The 16,084-nt window shown below is 50.2% G+C and overlaps 2 protein-coding genes across 2 annotated transcripts; both read right to left on the bottom strand.

Moving 5' to 3' along the window:
• Window positions 1-1,219: 1,219 nt before the first annotated feature.
• On the bottom strand, window positions 1,220-5,305 carry LOC135459175 (keratin, type II cytoskeletal 3-like). The gene is made up of 9 exons (XM_064734886.1): window positions 4,703-5,305; window positions 3,711-3,925; window positions 3,505-3,565; window positions 3,249-3,344; window positions 2,917-3,081; window positions 2,683-2,808; window positions 2,254-2,474; window positions 1,917-1,951; window positions 1,220-1,832 (listed from the first exon to the last, which is right to left on the bottom strand). Exons 1-9 carry the CDS (start codon window positions 5,303-5,305, stop codon window positions 1,489-1,491), a joined length of 1,866 nt encoding a protein of 621 aa, XP_064590956.1. The 3' UTR covers window positions 1,220-1,488.
• A 4,394-nt stretch (window positions 5,306-9,699) lies between these two features.
• LOC135459174 (keratin, type II cytoskeletal 6C-like) lies at window positions 9,700-14,445 on the bottom strand. The gene is made up of 9 exons (XM_064734885.1): window positions 13,834-14,445; window positions 12,995-13,209; window positions 12,739-12,799; window positions 12,334-12,429; window positions 12,028-12,192; window positions 11,042-11,167; window positions 10,571-10,791; window positions 10,151-10,185; window positions 9,700-10,046 (listed from the first exon to the last, which is right to left on the bottom strand). Exons 1-9 carry the CDS (start codon window positions 14,443-14,445, stop codon window positions 9,700-9,702), a joined length of 1,878 nt encoding a protein of 625 aa, XP_064590955.1.
• Window positions 14,446-16,084: the final 1,639 nt, after the last annotated feature.

Here is a 16,084-nt window from a genome sequence, read left to right as displayed (position 1 = left end):
ACACCCCCACCTTGAGCTCCTCCAGATCTGTCCTGCTCTTGGAGCAAGGATGAGCTGCTGGGGAATTAATTGGCTTCTCAGGGAGAGGATGGTACCTGAGCTCATGGATGGGGATGAATCACACCTTCCCAGCCCATTGTGTTCCCATGGCTGGTCAGGGATGCTACGTGGCTCTCCGGTGCTCCCCCTACTCTCTGGGTGCCAAGCTGTGCATCCCACCTGGCCATCCCACAGCCCAGGTGTGCACCAGAGGCAGGTGCTTAACCAACATCCTGATTCATTGTGATCCATGTTCACCAGCTCCCCCACCCAAGGGGCTCCTACCCTGCCACGCCCTCATCACAACTCAAAGACCACTCAGAGGCAGAAAACTCAGATGACTCTAATCCAGGGTTGGCTCCCACCTGCTGCTGCTGATTCTCATTATCCATCAGCCCCTGTGGGTCTCTACTGGTCTGGAAACAGGGCACTGGGAATGTTCCTGACCAAATCCCAGGACACAGGTTTTGGCAGACCCTTTGCAGAGCTTCTAAAATCCAAGAGGGATTGAGAAAGTCTATTTCCTAGAGCTTCAGGAATCGGAGTGTTGCCACATCTGGAGAGATGTGACATGGGCACTGAGGCACTGATTGCCTCTGTGTGCCTAAAGCTGAGCCCAAAAAACTGGGGCAGGGCAGCTTGTATTAGCTCAATGACTGGGAAGATACTGGAACTCTTTGTGCTGGAGCTTTCCAGACCCATCAATTGCAGAAATCTGCTGTGGGAGTAACTCTACAGGATTCCAGGGATGAACTGTATGATTCGCTGTGTCAGGAGATGCCTAAGAATTGAGCAGGCTCCTGTATTCCTCAGTTTGGTCTTCTGCTGCCTCAGTTACTGAGTGTTGTGTGAACTGAGCATCCAGCACCCAGCATGCGGATTTGTGCCCTCAGGTGAGAGTCAATCATCACTTGAGCTGTGATGGCTGCCCTGGTCCCTCCCACCTGTTCACCTCCATCAAAGCACAGGTAGACACACTGAGCAAAGAATGACCCTCCCAGCTTCACAACGAGCTGCTTCCCAAAGCATGAACCGCCCTGCCCAGAGTGGCTCCCGAAGCATCAACACAACAACATCATGAATGTTCTCTGCAATTTATTGGGAATGGCAACATCCCAGGGAAGGAGGGCAAGACACACACACAGAGGAAGGGAGCTGGGGACTCAGAACAGGAGGAGAGAGGAGAAAAGAGGAGTTTTATACACATTTGCCAAAAGAAATGTACAACACAGCAAGGAAGGCAGAGCAGCCCCTCCTGTCGGGCAGCTCTCGGGGCCAGCACACCCACGGCATCACCACCAAACCGCCGGGTGGGACCAGGGTCTGGGACAAGCTGGGTGGGAGGGACACAGTTCATCCCATTGCAGGACACCAGAGCTGGGCTTCAGGAGGCTGGGCTGCTGCCAGGGGGAGAGAGGAGGTGCTTCTTTCCTTGTCAACCTTCGGGGCTCAGAATCTCACTCCCGAAGATTTGACCGAGGTGGTGGTGACGCATCTCCGCACAGAGGAGGATCCCCCGCCAGAGCCGCACATCCTTCCGCTTCCAGAGGAGAAGCCACCGGAGTACATTCCTCCCCCCATCCCACAGCTGCCGCCCATGCTGCCTCCTCCAAAGCTGCTGCCTCCTCCGCAGATGCCGCCTCCTCCCATTCCTCCTCCCATGCCGCTGCCGCCTCCAAATCCTCCTCCCATTCCGCAGCTGCCGCCTCCGAATCCTCCTCCCATGCCGCTGCCTCCGAATCCTCCTCCCATGCCTCCTCTGCCTCCAGAGACAGTCGTCTTGCCTACCACAGCTGGAAGAGAAGCACAAGTTACTCACCTGTTGCCCAAAAGAACAAGTTGTACCACTTCTGAAGGACCCCAGGGCAGATACTTACAGACATTGACGTTGGACATACTGTCGTTGCACAGCCTGTGAGGGAAAATGGGACCAGTTATTCCACTGGGAAGTGCACGACTCTTCAGCTGAGAATTTCCTTTTCTTGTACAAGTTTATGTTTCTCAATTATTCTTTAAAAAAATGAGCAACCTATTCAAATTTTTTTCAGAATTTTCCAATTATTCTTTAGAGAAACAAGCAACATTCTTTTAAGATGGAAAACCCACTCAAGTATGTTTAAGCCTAACATAATTAATATATACTTGGGAATTAGAGCGTGAATGGCACAAAATCAATCTTTAGTGTGGGTTCAGAGGTTTTACCCAATTAGGTACCTGTTCTCCTCTCCCTCCAGGAGCTTCCTGTACATGGCAATCTCAACATCCAGTGCAATTTTGGTGTTCAGCAGCTCCTGGTACTCCTTGAGCAGGCGAGCCAGCTCCTCCTTGTCCTTGTTGAGGGCACATTCCAGCTCTTCCAGCTTCCTCCTGGCATCCTTGATGGCCATCTCGCCCCTCTCCTCAGCCTCAGCGATGGCTGCCTGAAGCTGCTGGTTCTGAGGAAGAGAAAACCAGTGTGTGAGATCCCTTTTGCCCACTGTCTACTGGAGCATCTTCATGGCACAAACAAGGGGGAAAACAGACAGACATAATCTATCTTCTCCAAAGGGTTTGAATTTTGATGATTGCTTTCCTTCTCACCCCCCAGCCCCATCTTGACCCAGCACACAGCTGTTACCCAAGGAAGAGCTGATGGTCCCCTACCTGCTTCTTCACATTCTCAATCTCAGCCCGCAGCCTCTGGACATTCCTGGACAGCTCCTGGATCTCCATCTTGGTGTTGCGGAGGTTGTCCCCATGTTTTCCAGCAGTGTTCTGGAGCTCTTCATACTGGAGAAGTGGGGACAAGGACAACCATGAGGAACAAAGCAGACCAAAAGCTCAGGTGGTTCAAACAGTGGGGACTGTCCCAGGAGCCTCGAACTCTTCCCAACTCACCCGGCTCTGGTACCAGGCCTCAGCCTCAGCCCGGCTGCTCTGGGCAATCTGCTCGTACTGGCGCCGGACCTCCTCGATGATGCTGTCCAGGTCCAGGTGCCGGTTGTTGTCCATGGACACCACCACGGACAGGTCCCGGCTGATCGTCTGCATCTGAGCCAGCTCCTGCAACCAAGACATGAGTCAGAGTCACCATCTCTTGAGGGGAGAGAAGAGAGTAGCTCCAGGCAACCTCTCCAGATCAAATCCACAAAGACGCTCAGTCCAACCTCAGTGACTTTGGTCACCACACTCTCATTAAAACTTCACCAAGGGGAAGAGAGAGCTCCTACCTCCTCGTAGATGCACCTCAGGAAGTTGATTTCGTCTGTCAGAGCTCCCACCTTGGCTTCCAACTCAACTTTGGTCATGTAGGCACAGTCCACATCCTAAAGGGAAGACCTCAGAATTAGACCATGGCTTCCTTTCATCGCACAAGAACTGTTGGCTCTTCCCATTGGCTTCTGCCCATCTTGGAGCTGAGTCCTTCCCATGTCTTTACCTCCTGTCCCCCCTCACCCTATCCCTGCTGGTGTCTTCCACACTCACCTTCTTCAGCACCACAAACTCGTTCTCAGCAGCCGTGCGACGGTTGATCTCCTCCTCATACCTGTGGCGAGACAGGACGAGGTGAGACTCTGAGACCCCCTCTGAGACCCCTGGGGGTGCTCCCCTGCAGTGGTCACTCCACCCACGGGGTCTCAGCATCAGCTCCGCTCTCTCCCTCGTCCCTTCCTGTCTGTCCCCGCACTCACTTGGTTTTGAACTCCTCCACGTACTGCCTCATGTTCTGCAGCTCCGATTCCAGCTGGCCCCGCTGCCCCAGGATTGATTCCAGCTGCCTCCGCAGGTTCTGGATGTAGTTCTCAAAGATCACATCCAGGTTCTTCCTGGGCCCCGACGGCCCTTGCTGCTGGAGCAGCTCCCACTTGGTGGAGAGCACCTTGTTCTGCTGCTCCAGGAATCGGACCTACAGCCAACAAAGCGTGTGTGAGACATTCACCAGAGAGACATCCCACTCCTAGGAGATTTGGGAGCCCAGGGAATCATTCTCCATCTATGTCTCATTCAGGCACTCAAGCTCCTGAGGTGCATGAGAAGCGTTATTTAATTTATTTGTTATTAGACAATTAATTTTGAGTCATTCTGAATTTCTCCCCTGGGGACAAAGCAATGTTCCCCGTAAAGACATCATCCCAATTTTCCATAGCATCAGGATTGGACTTTGCCATCATCTTTCCAGCACTGTAGTCAAGAAAGCTGAAATTTTTATTCCCTAACCACCAATGCATTCTCTTGGGAGGAATTTTCTATTTCTTTGGCTTCTATTTGAAATTAAAATAATCCAAGAGTATTGGAAAGGGGTTTAATGCTCTGCAGTTTCTAGAATCAGGCTTTGAGAAGAAAGTTTCATCAAAAAGCAAATCCCAGCAATGAGAACTCTTAGGACAATTAAATTTACAGTCATGACTTTGCCCTGAATCACCCAAAATGAGACTGCAGATGTGCCTTGGCTAGCCAATCCCCGGAATATCCTGCAGATGTTCTCTTTAATCTTCCATTAGCACAAAACCTCCTCTATTGTTTGGTGTTACTTATTAAGTAAACCTGACTAATTACAATTTGATGCTGAGGCATTGGTCTGACAACTCCAACAACTGTTCGTAGGTGAAAAAATTCCCAGTCCATAGCCCAAGGAAGTTTTTTGACATTCCACCTCCAAAAAAACCCCGTCCTAAACTCTCACCTTGTCAATGAAGGAGGCAAACTGGTTGTTCAGGGTCTTGATCTGCTCCTTCTCCTGGTTTTTGACTTGCTGGATCTGGGGGTCGATCTCAACGTGGACCGGACGCAGGAGGGTGGGGTCAACTTGCACCGGCTGGATGCCTCCAGAGAAGCCTGGACCACCAAAGCCACCCATTCCACCCATTCCCCCACTGCCCATACCACCACCAAAGCCACCCATTCCTGCCCCACCACCCATTCCACCACCCATTCCACCACACATTCCACCACCAAAGCCACCCATTCCCATTCCTCCACCACCCATTCCACCACCACCCATGCCTCCACAGCTCATTCCCCCACCAAGGCCACCCATCCTGCCACCATATCCACCACCGCCATAACATCCGCCCATGGCAATCCTTCTGCTGCCCCCCGTGCTATGGAGGCTCCGGCTACTGAACCCCCCACAGTGTCCTCCTCCGCTTCCTCCCCGGGATGAGGAGTACGAGCTGTAGCTGATCTTGCTCCGGCCACCACCGCCTCCAAATCCACCACCGACAGCAGAGCAGGAGCTGAATCCCTTTCTCCCACCGACTCCAAAGCAGACAGACTGACGAGACATGGCTGGTTTCTTCCAAGCAGAATCAAAATCCAGAAGAGCAGAAAGACCAACAGAGTTGATGAGGGCAGAAAGAAGTCTGTAGAGTCTTCTGTGGCTCCAGCAGCTTTGGGCATTCCCTTTTATCCGCTGCTGGAGGTGGGCTGGGACAGCTTGGGCGTGAAGGTGGAAAGCAATTTAGTATTTTCATCAGCACGGGGTTGTTGACAGATTCTCCATGAGCTTTGCCATATTTGGGGCTTCCCAGAAACACACCCTGTAATCTAGAGGTGAATAAAAAAAGAGCTTCGAGACACGTTTCCATGACTAAGTGAACTCTTGTATCTTTATGACATCTTGGAAATCAATTTTATTCATAAACCCCTTTTCTGCAGCCCCTCATTGGCTATCCAGCCCTCATTAGTGACTCCCAATAATTTCAGATAAAGATCTCCCTATCAAAGCTCCACAGAAGACAAAAGTTTTGATGAAATCCCAGCTATAATATGGCTTTCACAATTCCTTACACACACCCTTAATCTCCTTTTTATATGTTAAATTGCATTTGCGTTTCAGGAGATGTTTCCCAATCCTAAATGGGAATTCATGACACCAAAATTTGAGGAGACTCAGCATATTCTCCTGATAGAGGGGAAAAATATCTCCTTGGAGCATGTGGTGTCACTACAGTGGGAGTGTCTTCTGCCTGTAGACTGAATTCCCTCCACTTGCAACTCCGCAAATCTGGGACAACCAGCTGGGGCTTTGGATGATGCTGAAGCAGAGGGAAGAATATGACTGGAATCATCCCACTCTCCTCAATGTTCTGAGGGTGACAGGGAATGACAACTTGAGGAAGAATGAAGTGACACATTGGGAACCCTTTGGCAACAATGTCAGGGACAGACAGACAAACACTATGGAAGAGGAGCGACAGATGAACAATTTGAAATGGTAAGGGGTTCCTGCTACTCTGGTGAATCCCACAACCTCTGAATTACCTTTTTTTCCCCAAAAATGAGATGACTGACGTGGAAAAGCCTGCTGAGAAATGGAGCTGTTACAACCCCCAAGGCACAGTATAACCTTTTGCTTCCAAATATTTTATTGGGAAAGGAATGTAGTTTAGAAATGTATTTTATAAAATGTCTCTGAAATAAACCCTTTTTTTTTGTGTGTGTTACATGTAAATGAAATTTAATTAATTACAGAAAATACAAATAATATCATTGTGTTAAAAAAAAAAGTAGATTTTAGTTTAAAAGGAAGCCAAGTCTGTAAATACTATGTAAGAGGCATTCTAAAGGTTTTATCTACCTGGATATTATCAATTAAATACCTGAATAATTTAATGAATTAAATAGAAAATGAATGTTCACATTTTCCTAGAAAACAGCACAAGTAATGAAAAAATTGCAGAAAATGCACATTCTAGCCCTTGAAACATGAATTTAAGGCCATTCAAAGTACCTGTATATGAACACAGAACTTGAGAAGGAATTTTCAGAGTTCCCAGTGAGATCTAGGCAACTAAATATGGTTTGAAGGTAACAAGAGGCATCAAAAACAGAAATGTCCTTGACTGTCACTGGGACAGGGGTACTGAGCTCCCCAGTCAACCTGGAACAGGGAGAGGAGAACATTCCCCTTGAGGGAGTCAATGGTCAGCCACGGGTTATCCCACCCTTGGGAGACTCAACAGTTGGCCAAGAGTTATCCCACTCCTGGGGGCTCAGTAACACTTGAATGAGAGTTGCCCCACTCCTGGCTCCTGGCTGGTCAAGATTATCCCCCTCTCAATGGATTCAGGTAAGAGTTGGCCAAGGATTGTCCCACCCTTGAGGGACAAGGTTATCCAGATTTGAGGGGGACCAGTGGTTGGCCAAAGGTTGCCCAGGTGTGTGTTCCTGCAGCTGGAGAATGGACAGCACCCCCACAGCACGGAGGGGACACCCTCCTTTCCAAGAGCAGCTGCAATCAAGATGGGCTGGTTTCTCCATGGTCAGCCCCCAGATGGACATTTAAGCTCTCCAGACCACCCTGCAGCCCAGCTCACTTGCTCATGACGAGCAGCCGGGGCAGCTGCAGAGTGGTTCGGGTTTAGGTGGAGAAAGCAGGTTGTCCCTTCTCCTGGCCTCCCTCCCAGCTGCCAAACCAGCCCATGGTATCAAGGCACCAGCACTTCACTGGAATACCCACGAGGAGGTTCCACAGCAAGGAGGAAGATCTGCAAAGTCAGCCAGATGCCTGGGTGCTGACCACACTCAGCTCCTGCAGATAAGACGCCCAGACTGAGTCACTCTGACATCTTCAGACAAGATGTGCAGATTATTCCAAACCTGGAGTCACTTCAGCCTCCTTCAGGTGAGACTCAACACCAAACTGATCCTTCAGATCTCTTACACAAGGAGTTGAACATGGTAAGATCAACACCAGGGAAAATGTGAACTTGGCAGAAAACATGGATGGAGACCAAAGCCACGCTCCAGCTTTGCATCTGACCCAGCCAAGGACTTCCATCATGGATCTTGCACAGAAGAGGTGTTGCAACAACTCCTCACATGGCACTACAATGCTGTGTTCTGGATTTTAAAGCTAAGAAGAAACAAACTGTTAAAATTAAGCACCAAAACAGGTGACTCTTGCCCCAAGCCAAATCTCAAAGTGCTCCTGGCACAACACCAGTCTCTCAGAGCCTTCTCAGCATCTTCTTGTTGGGCCAAACCCAGCCATGTTCCCCAGTCCTGGCACCCTCCTGCTGGGCTTCCAGTGGTATAATTGTCTCTTCCAAGAAGCCTGTAGTCATTCCCTGTTGCCTTTCCTGGACCTCTTCCTCAGTCTGCAGCTTCCTGATCCACTCTGGCACCATCAGCAACTCACAGAGGCTGTTGTGGGATTCCTGAACCACCACTGACAGCATTTTCTGCCTCTTTGATCTCTCCAGGTGGTGGAGGAACCGCAGCACAGCTCAGATCAAACACTCTGGACTCCCCTCCCAGACTCAAACCTTGAGGTCCTCCAAATCTCTCTCCCTCCTGCTCTTGGAGCAAGGATGAGCCGCTGAGGAATTAATTGGCTTCTCAGGGAGAGGATGGTACCTGAGCTCATGGATGGGGATGAATCACACCTTCCCAGCCCATTGTGTTCCCACGCTGGAATCATGGCTCATCCTGGGGCAGATGAGTTTGTGGCTGACTGCAGCCAGTGGCAGGTGCCTCACCAACATCCTGATCCATATTCACCTGCCCTCCCACCACTGCACACAGCAACACTGGTGCCACCTCCTTCACCTAACGCAGGTCAAAGTCTCCTGCACCTGGAGATGATCCCAAAGGAACCTTAGAAGGAGCAACTTAATTTCATTGGTTGGTCCAAGGGGTGCGACACCTTCCATCTAGTGGAAGGTGTCCCTGTTCATGGCAAGGGGTTGGAATTAAATGATCTTTATGGTCCCTTCCAATCCGAACCATTCCATTATTCAATGATTCCAGGTCTCCAACCTGGGGTCTTATTTCTCATTGTTCAGCAGAAGGATCCAGACCTCCACCATTCCAGATATAGGCTTGTGCCTCCAGGGGAGAGTCAAGAACATCATCTGAGCTGGGGCACCTGCCCTGATCCATCCCCACCACTGATCTGCTCCCTCAAAACATAGGGACAGGCAGGGGAAAAACCCCTCTCCCACCCTGCCCAGAGCAGCTCCCAAAGCAACAACGCAACAATCATGAATATTCTCTGCAATTTATTGGGAATGCAAACATCTCGAGGAAGAAGGGCAGCCCACAGAGGAGGGGGGGAGGTGGGGACACTACACTGTGTCATGGGAGCTGGGCGCTGAATGACAGTTTTGTTCTCCTTAGGAATAGTCCAGGTGTGTGTGCGGCATCGCAGGTGTCACTGAGAGCCGGAACTAGTGGAATGGAAGCTGTAGCTCCAGGGAAGGTGTGCTGGCAGCATGCCTGGGGCTCCCAAGCTGCCCAGAAGCTCCACCCTGGGCCAGCTCCTCCCTCCAGCTGCTGCCTGAGATGCCCCCTCCCCAAGGGATGAGTCCCACTTGTCCCACACCCACCCTGACCCCAAAGGCCTGCAAAGGGAACAGCAGGATGGACACACACAGAAGCACCCCAGGGACACAGAACAGGAGGAGAGAGGAGGAAAGAGGAGTTTTATACACATTTGCCAAAAGAAATGTACAACACAGCAAGGAAGGCAGAGCAGCCCCTCCTGTCGGGCAGCTCTCGGGGCCAGCACACCCACGGCATCACCACCAAACCACTGGGTGGGACCAGGGTCTGAGACAAGCTGGGTGGGAGGGACACAGTTCATCCCATTGCAGGACACCAGAGCTGGGCTTCAGGAGGCTGGGCTGCTGCCAGGGGGAGAGAGGAGGTGCTTCTTTCCTTGTCAACCTTCGGGGCTCAGAATCTCACTCCCGAAGATTTGACCGAGGTGGTGGTGACGCATCTCCGCACAGAGGAGGATCCCCCGCCAGAGCCGCACATCCTTCCGCTTCCAGAGGAGAAGCCACCGGAGTACATTCCTCCCCCCATCCCACAGCTGCCGCCCATGCTGCCTCCTCCAAAGCTGCTGCCTCCCATGCCGCAGATGCCGCCTCCTCCCATTCCTCCTCCCATGCCGCTGCCGCCTCCGAATCCTCCTCCCATTCCGCAGCTGCCGCCTCCGAATCCTCCTCCCATGCCGCTGCCTCCGAATCCTCCTCCCATGCCTCCTCTGCCTCCAGAGACAGTCGTCCTGCCTACCACAGCTGGAAGAGAAGCACAGGTTATGTTCCCGTTCCCCAGTTGCAGGCTCTGTCTCTGATAAAACAGTCTGATGCTTTTTCTGAAGGACCCGGGGGCAGATACTTACAGACATTAACGTTGGCCATGCTGTCGTTGCAGAGCCTGTGAAGGAAATTGGACATTTTAATTACCCAATAAAAGAGAGGTTGTAAAAACTTTAAATTGTGTTTTGACTGTCCAATCATTTTCCTGGTTCACCCTCGTAAACCACTTTGGAATCACTGAAAGATTGGAGGACGGAAGGGGTTGGAAATTCCTCTTTACAATGAGGTTTCTCCAGATTTGAGATCCATTAAAAATTCACCAGTGGCTGAGATGGGGCAGCAGCTCTGCCACCGCTAGGGAGCCAGTTAAGGGTCCTGACCCCCAGAATACCCCACAAAGTATCAAGCACAACATTTACCCTTTAGCCCAAATAATTGGTTTGGGATTTCAGTTAATATTCCAGCTGTAGATCACAGCACCCAATGAGAGCTTAGTTGTTTACCTGTTCTCCTCTCCCTCCAGCAGCTTCCTGTACATGGCGATCTCAACGTCCAGTGCAATCTTGACATTCAGCAGCTCCTGGTACTCCTTCAGCAGGCGAGCCAGCTCCTCCTTGTCCTTCTGCAGGGCACTCTCCAGCTCTTCCAGCTTCAACCTGGCATCTTTGAGAGCCATCTCCCCCCTCTCCTCAGCCTCAGCAATGGCTGCCTGCAACTGTTGGTTCTGGGGAGCACAATGGGAGCTTTCTCAGACCTCATTTTGTCCCTAATGATCAGTCCTCAGACCCCCAAGAGGAGAAATCCAGAGGCAAATAAATATATGCATGAAGTGAACTTGGGGTGACAGAAGGTTTCTGCCCCACTCATGGTGTTTTGTGATGCAACCTGCTGCCATCCTCCCCTGAGACACCAACCAGCCCCTTCCTTTCTTCATGTCCTCAAATCTCATCCCTGAGACATCAACCAATCCCTACCTGCTTCTTCACGTTCTCAATCTCAGCCCGCAGCCTCTGGACATTCCTGGTCAGCTCCTGGATCTCAATCTTGGTGTTGCGGAGGTTGTCCCCGTGCCGGCCGGCCGTGCTCTGGAGCTGCTCGTACTGATGGCACCAAGACAGATCGACTCATCAGTGACACGTTCCTGCTGCCTCGGGGAGATTTGTCCCCAGTTTCAAGGCTCAGGTGACACTATGAGGACCCACTGCACTGACGATGGTGGTCAGTGGTCAAGGTGGCTCTGGGACTCAGTCATGGGGTTTGAGCTTTGAATTGGATCTTAGTGACTTGGGCTGGAATTTTCTCATTAGGGTGCATTTTGGGTGATTTTTATCCAGAGGTGCCTTAAGTTTTACTGTTCATATTATCCAGATTCTGTACTGCATTAGTATATAACTCTGAACTTCATATAAAGTGTTAGCAAGTTCTACTCGCAGTTTAGTGAGACAAAACAATCTTTTTCCAGCCCAAAAGCCAAGCTTCAGGCCCAAAAAGCAAAAATAACAGCAAATTGAGCACAATCTGGAAGGATGGGACTTCATAACCTGAAGCTGTAATTGGACAATTAACCTCAATATGTAAATGGACCAAAACCTATAAAAGTGCAAAAACTCATGACCCGTTGTCCATCTTGGGTCCACCTTGGTAGCCCTGGCTGGCTCTTGTACTGACCAAGGTGTATCATTTGAAGGCCTTTTTAATAAATACCTACTTTATTCCTTTAACACTACCTGGCCTCTGTTCTAGGCAGCCTCCCAAGGCATCAGTTTGTGCCACACACCTTGGTGAGTTTGGGACGCATTGGAAACAGTGAGTCAGATCCCTCAAAAGCAGTTCAATCCCTCTGGACATTCCTTGCACCACAAGCTCCAGCCCCGTTAGCTTGAAAAGATGTCTCACCCAGACATAAATTATTGTAAATCTCCCAGCCACACCCAGGAGTCTCGACTGCTCCCTGACTCACCTGGCTCTGGTACCAGGCCTCGGCCTCAGCCCGGCTGCTCTGGGCAATCTGCTCGTACTGGCGCCGGACCTCCTCGATGATGCTGTCCAGGTCCAGGTGCCGGTTGTTGTCCATGGACACCACCACGGACAGGTCCCGGCTGATCGTCTGCATCTGAGCCAGCTCCTGCAACCAAGACATGAGTCAGAGGCACCATCTCAAGCCTAAATCCACCCAGACACAGACACTCCGTCCAGCCTCAGTGTCCTTGGCCACCACACACCTGATGAAAATTTTCAGCCCCCCAGGAGAAGAGAGAGCTCCTACCTCCTCATAGATGCACCTCAGGAAGTTGATTTCATCTGTCAGAGCTCCCACCCTGGCTTCCAGCTCAACTTTGGTCATGTAGGCACTGTCCACATCCTAAAGGAAAGATCCCACAGAAAATAAATTTTTTCCTCTTGGGAATCCTTCAGGCCTGTGGGAATCACCATCTGTGCTGAGAGTTTGATGTTATTCACTGGGACATCATTATGCTTATATATAATTCAGTAACCATATATGTAAATAATTAAAAGTAAATAATGCTATGGTGTCATCCACTTATGCAAATTGACTATAAGGGATTCCGGATATCAGCTGGGACATCTTAAAAACTCCACAATTGCCATTCAAGCACAGGTAAAGCTGTGGGAAATATTGAGGGATTATTTTGTGATTCCCGTGACTCACCTTCTTCAGCACCACAAACTCATTCTCGGCTGTCGTGCGCCGGTTGATCTCTTCCTCATACCTATGGAGAGGAAAAGTGCAAATTGTATTCCTGGACTTTCCTGCCTAAGGCCATTAGAAACAAACTAAAAGGGAAAAAATCACTAAATTAAAATATTTAGGCTGAAAAACTATCTCCACTATCACCATAAAAAACAGTGGGGGAAAATTAAAGTGACCAAAAGGCTGCTTGAGCTGCTCCTGGCTCCGCACTCACTTGGTTTTGTAATCCTCGACGTACTGCTGCATGTTCTGCAGCTCTGATTCCAGCTGGCCCCGCTGCGCCAGGATTGAATCCAGCTGCCTCCGCAGGTTCTGGATGTAGTTCTCAAAGATCACATCCAGGTTCTTCCTGGGCCCCGACGGCCCTTGCTGCTGGAGCAGCTCCCACTTGGTGGAGAGCACCTTGTTCTGCTGCTCCAGGAACCGGACCTACAGCCAAGACATGGAGGACCCACCATCACACAGGAACAGCTCCCACCAAAACATCTCTTGCGTCACTCACAAAGGTTTGTATGGAGATCAGAGAACCAATTAACTCTGTTTTTTTAAACTTTCTGTTGGTGCCTAAGTTGCAAAATCAGGAAAAGAAGGAACTTTCTAATATTTTTCTACTCAAAGGAGTTTTTACACATTGCCCTTACTCCAAGTCTGTCCCCATCACAGGTAGTGTGGAAATCTGATATCCAGCCTAGATTTAAAAGCCTGGAGATTTGAAAGAGAAAAATAAATAAATTAATACTTAAATGGGAGGTTGTTTGGGCAGAGAGTGGTGGAGGAGGGAGAATCTGTGCCCGAAACCTGCGGAGGTTGAAGGTGTTGAACCTGCTTGAGAGCGTAAGCTCAGAGTAGAGCTTGGTGCAACAGGACAGATGAAAGCCCTGGAGACATGGCTTTGATCTTGTGTGGAGGAGAGATTCCCATCTCTTCCCTTAATGAAAAGGCTCTGCTCAAGTTTCTCTGCCTGCTGGGATTTAGCTCCAGAAGGACATTTCTGCGCAACTGTAAAGTTCCTCCTAATTTAGGCCTTAATCAGGCACAATCCTCCCCTCTCACCTTGTCAATGAAGGAGGCAAACTGGTTGTTCAGGGTCTTGATCTGCTCCTTCTCCTGGTTTTTAACTTGCTGGATCTGGGGATCAATCTCAACATGGACCGGGCGCAGGAGGGTCGTGTCAATCTGCACTGGCTGGATCCCAGGGCCACCTCTCCCAGGTCCACCCATGCCAAAGCCTGGGCCACTAAAGCCACCCATTCCTCCACCACCCATCCCACCACCAAAGCCACCCATCCCACCACCAAAGCCACCCATTCCTCCTCCACCCATTCCTCCAAAGCCACACATTCCACCTCCTCCTCCTCCACCCATTCCGCCCCCAAAGCTGCCGAGACCCCCATAGCTCCCACCAAAGCCTCCCATCCTGCTGCCGTACCCACCACCGTAGCACCCGCCCATGGAAATCCTGGCGCTGCCCCCCATGTTGTGGAGGCTCCGGCTGCCGAAGCCCCCGCAGCGTCCTCCACCTCCGAATCCCCTGGACACAGAGTACGAGCTGTAGCTGCTCCTGCTCCGGCCACCGCCTCCAAAGCCGCCGCCAATTGCGGAGCAGGAGCTAAAGCCCCTTCTGCTCCCCCCTCCGAAGCTCCTGCAGACAGACTGACGAGACATGGCTGGTTATCCTCAAAAGAGCCAAGAATGGAGAAGCTGAGGAACTCGACGGGGTTGTGGGTGAGGAGGTGGGTGGAAGAAGGGAAGTCAGTCCCTCTGGCTGGAGGGCAGCGGACGCTCCCTTTTATGTGTTTTTGGAGGTGGGCTGGGTCTGCATGGGCGTGAAGGAGGAGACAGGTCCTGTCTTCATCAGCGTGGCGTGGCTAAAGATTTCCATCTCCAATTTGCCAAACATTGACCCTACCCAGAAACACACCCTCTAATGCAGGAGAAAAAGCAAAAAATATCCAAATGGGGCTCCCAGCACTCCACGACTAAGGAGTCCTACCCCTTGTGGAGAAGCAAGAGCCTCCCTGGGATATACCTGGCATTTTTTTTTCCACCTTTTATCCACTGGGGTTGTTTCCCTGCTTGTATTTATCTTTAAATCTCTCACTCCAAAGCCCCATTGCAGGCAGGCATTGCAGTTCATGCCAAGTTGTAGCCCGGCTTTCACAATTCCCAAAACACACCTAAGTTACACCCTCAGCCTTCTTTTTACTTGGAAAATTGCCTTTGGCTTGGAGAATTGAGTTTCTCAATCTACCGCCAGAGCTCAGCAAATTGCATTTTGATGAGGCTCTGCACCTTTTTGATAAATAAAACCTCACCGGTGACGAGACGCCGGTGCTGGCACTGGAAATTCATTTATTGTTGGACTAAAGCATGTCCCACTGTCTTCATGCCAAGATAAGCTCAGCACTGGTGAGGAAATTCCCTACCTGGGAAACCTGTGTAGGATTTTCTGAAAGCTTCAGGACCATGAGGAGACACCAGGCACCGGTTGCCATGGTGGGACATGCATAAAGATGGAGGGACAGCCCCAGTGCAGTGGGAGGAGGGATCCCAAACCTTGCTTCCCACATCACATGCCCTGGAACAATATAAATGCAATTAATAGAGCTCAACTCATTTATAGAGATGTGAAAATCCGGAGAGCACAGGGCTTGGAGGAATCACCATGCTTTTCAGCTGTTTCACTTATTTTGGTGTTTGTATGTAAATATATCTTTGACAGATGTGGATTTTAGAAAGGCAGGAGTTTGTCAGAATCATCCAGTTCAGATCCCCAACCGAGGGTGGATTCAGACTATGATCCTTCACAGAATCCCAGATTGGTTTGGGTTGAAAAGGACCTTAAAGCCCATCTCATTCCACCTCCTGCCATGGGCAGGGACACCTTCTACTATTCCAGGTGGCTCCAAGCCCTTGTCCAACCTGGCCTTGGACATTTCCAGCATTGGGCATGCACCACCCTTCACAGAATCATGGAGTGATTCAGGCTGACTCTGTAAGTCATTTAATCCAAAAATCCATCACAGATCCACCCTTTTGCCTTGCTTGCCAAACAGCAATTAGTCTCATTTTCTTTTTTTTTGGAAAAAATAGATTTTTTTTTTAATTACTTTTCAACATTTTAAAGCCACCTAGGCCATACTGAAGTCCAAACCCACAGCTCTGGAGACACCTAACTGTGCTGGCAGCCATGTGGTGCAGCTCTCGGAATTCTCACAGGACACATGTTAATTAAGAGCTTCTGGAAAATCCACACCAGCAACTTCTGGTATCATCAGATGTTTAAATACCTCTAAAAATATTG

This window comes from Zonotrichia leucophrys, chromosome 29, assembly GCF_028769735.1.
Source record: "Zonotrichia leucophrys gambelii isolate GWCS_2022_RI chromosome 29, RI_Zleu_2.0, whole genome shotgun sequence".
Classification (NCBI taxonomy): domain Eukaryota; kingdom Metazoa; phylum Chordata; class Aves; order Passeriformes; family Passerellidae; genus Zonotrichia; species Zonotrichia leucophrys.
The sequence above is the reverse complement of the archived record's forward strand: the minus strand, read 5'-3'. Positions and strand labels throughout refer to the sequence as shown.

Excerpts from the sequence above, each read along its gene's own strand:
- LOC135459175 (XM_064734886.1), bottom strand. The coding sequence starts at position 5,305 with ATGTCTCGTCAGTCTGTCTGCTTTGGAGTCGGTGGGAGAAAGGGATTC. Across the intron at positions 3,345-3,504 it reads AGTTTGTGGTGCTGAAGAAG|GATGTGGACTGTGCCTACAT; the intron begins GTGAGTGTGGAA and ends TCTTCCCTTTAG. Across the intron at positions 2,809-2,916 it reads AGGCCTGGTACCAGAGCCGG|TATGAAGAGCTCCAGAACAC; the intron begins GTGAGTTGGGAA and ends CCACTTCTCCAG.
- LOC135459174 (XM_064734885.1), bottom strand. The coding sequence starts at position 14,445 with ATGTCTCGTCAGTCTGTCTGCAGGAGCTTCGGAGGGGGGAGCAGAAGG. Across the intron at positions 13,210-13,833 it reads TTGCCTCCTTCATTGACAAG|GTCCGGTTCCTGGAGCAGCA; the intron begins GTGAGAGGGGAG and ends TCTTGGCTGTAG. Across the intron at positions 11,168-12,027 it reads AGGCCTGGTACCAGAGCCAG|TACGAGCAGCTCCAGAGCAC; the intron begins GTGAGTCAGGGA and ends TGGTGCCATCAG.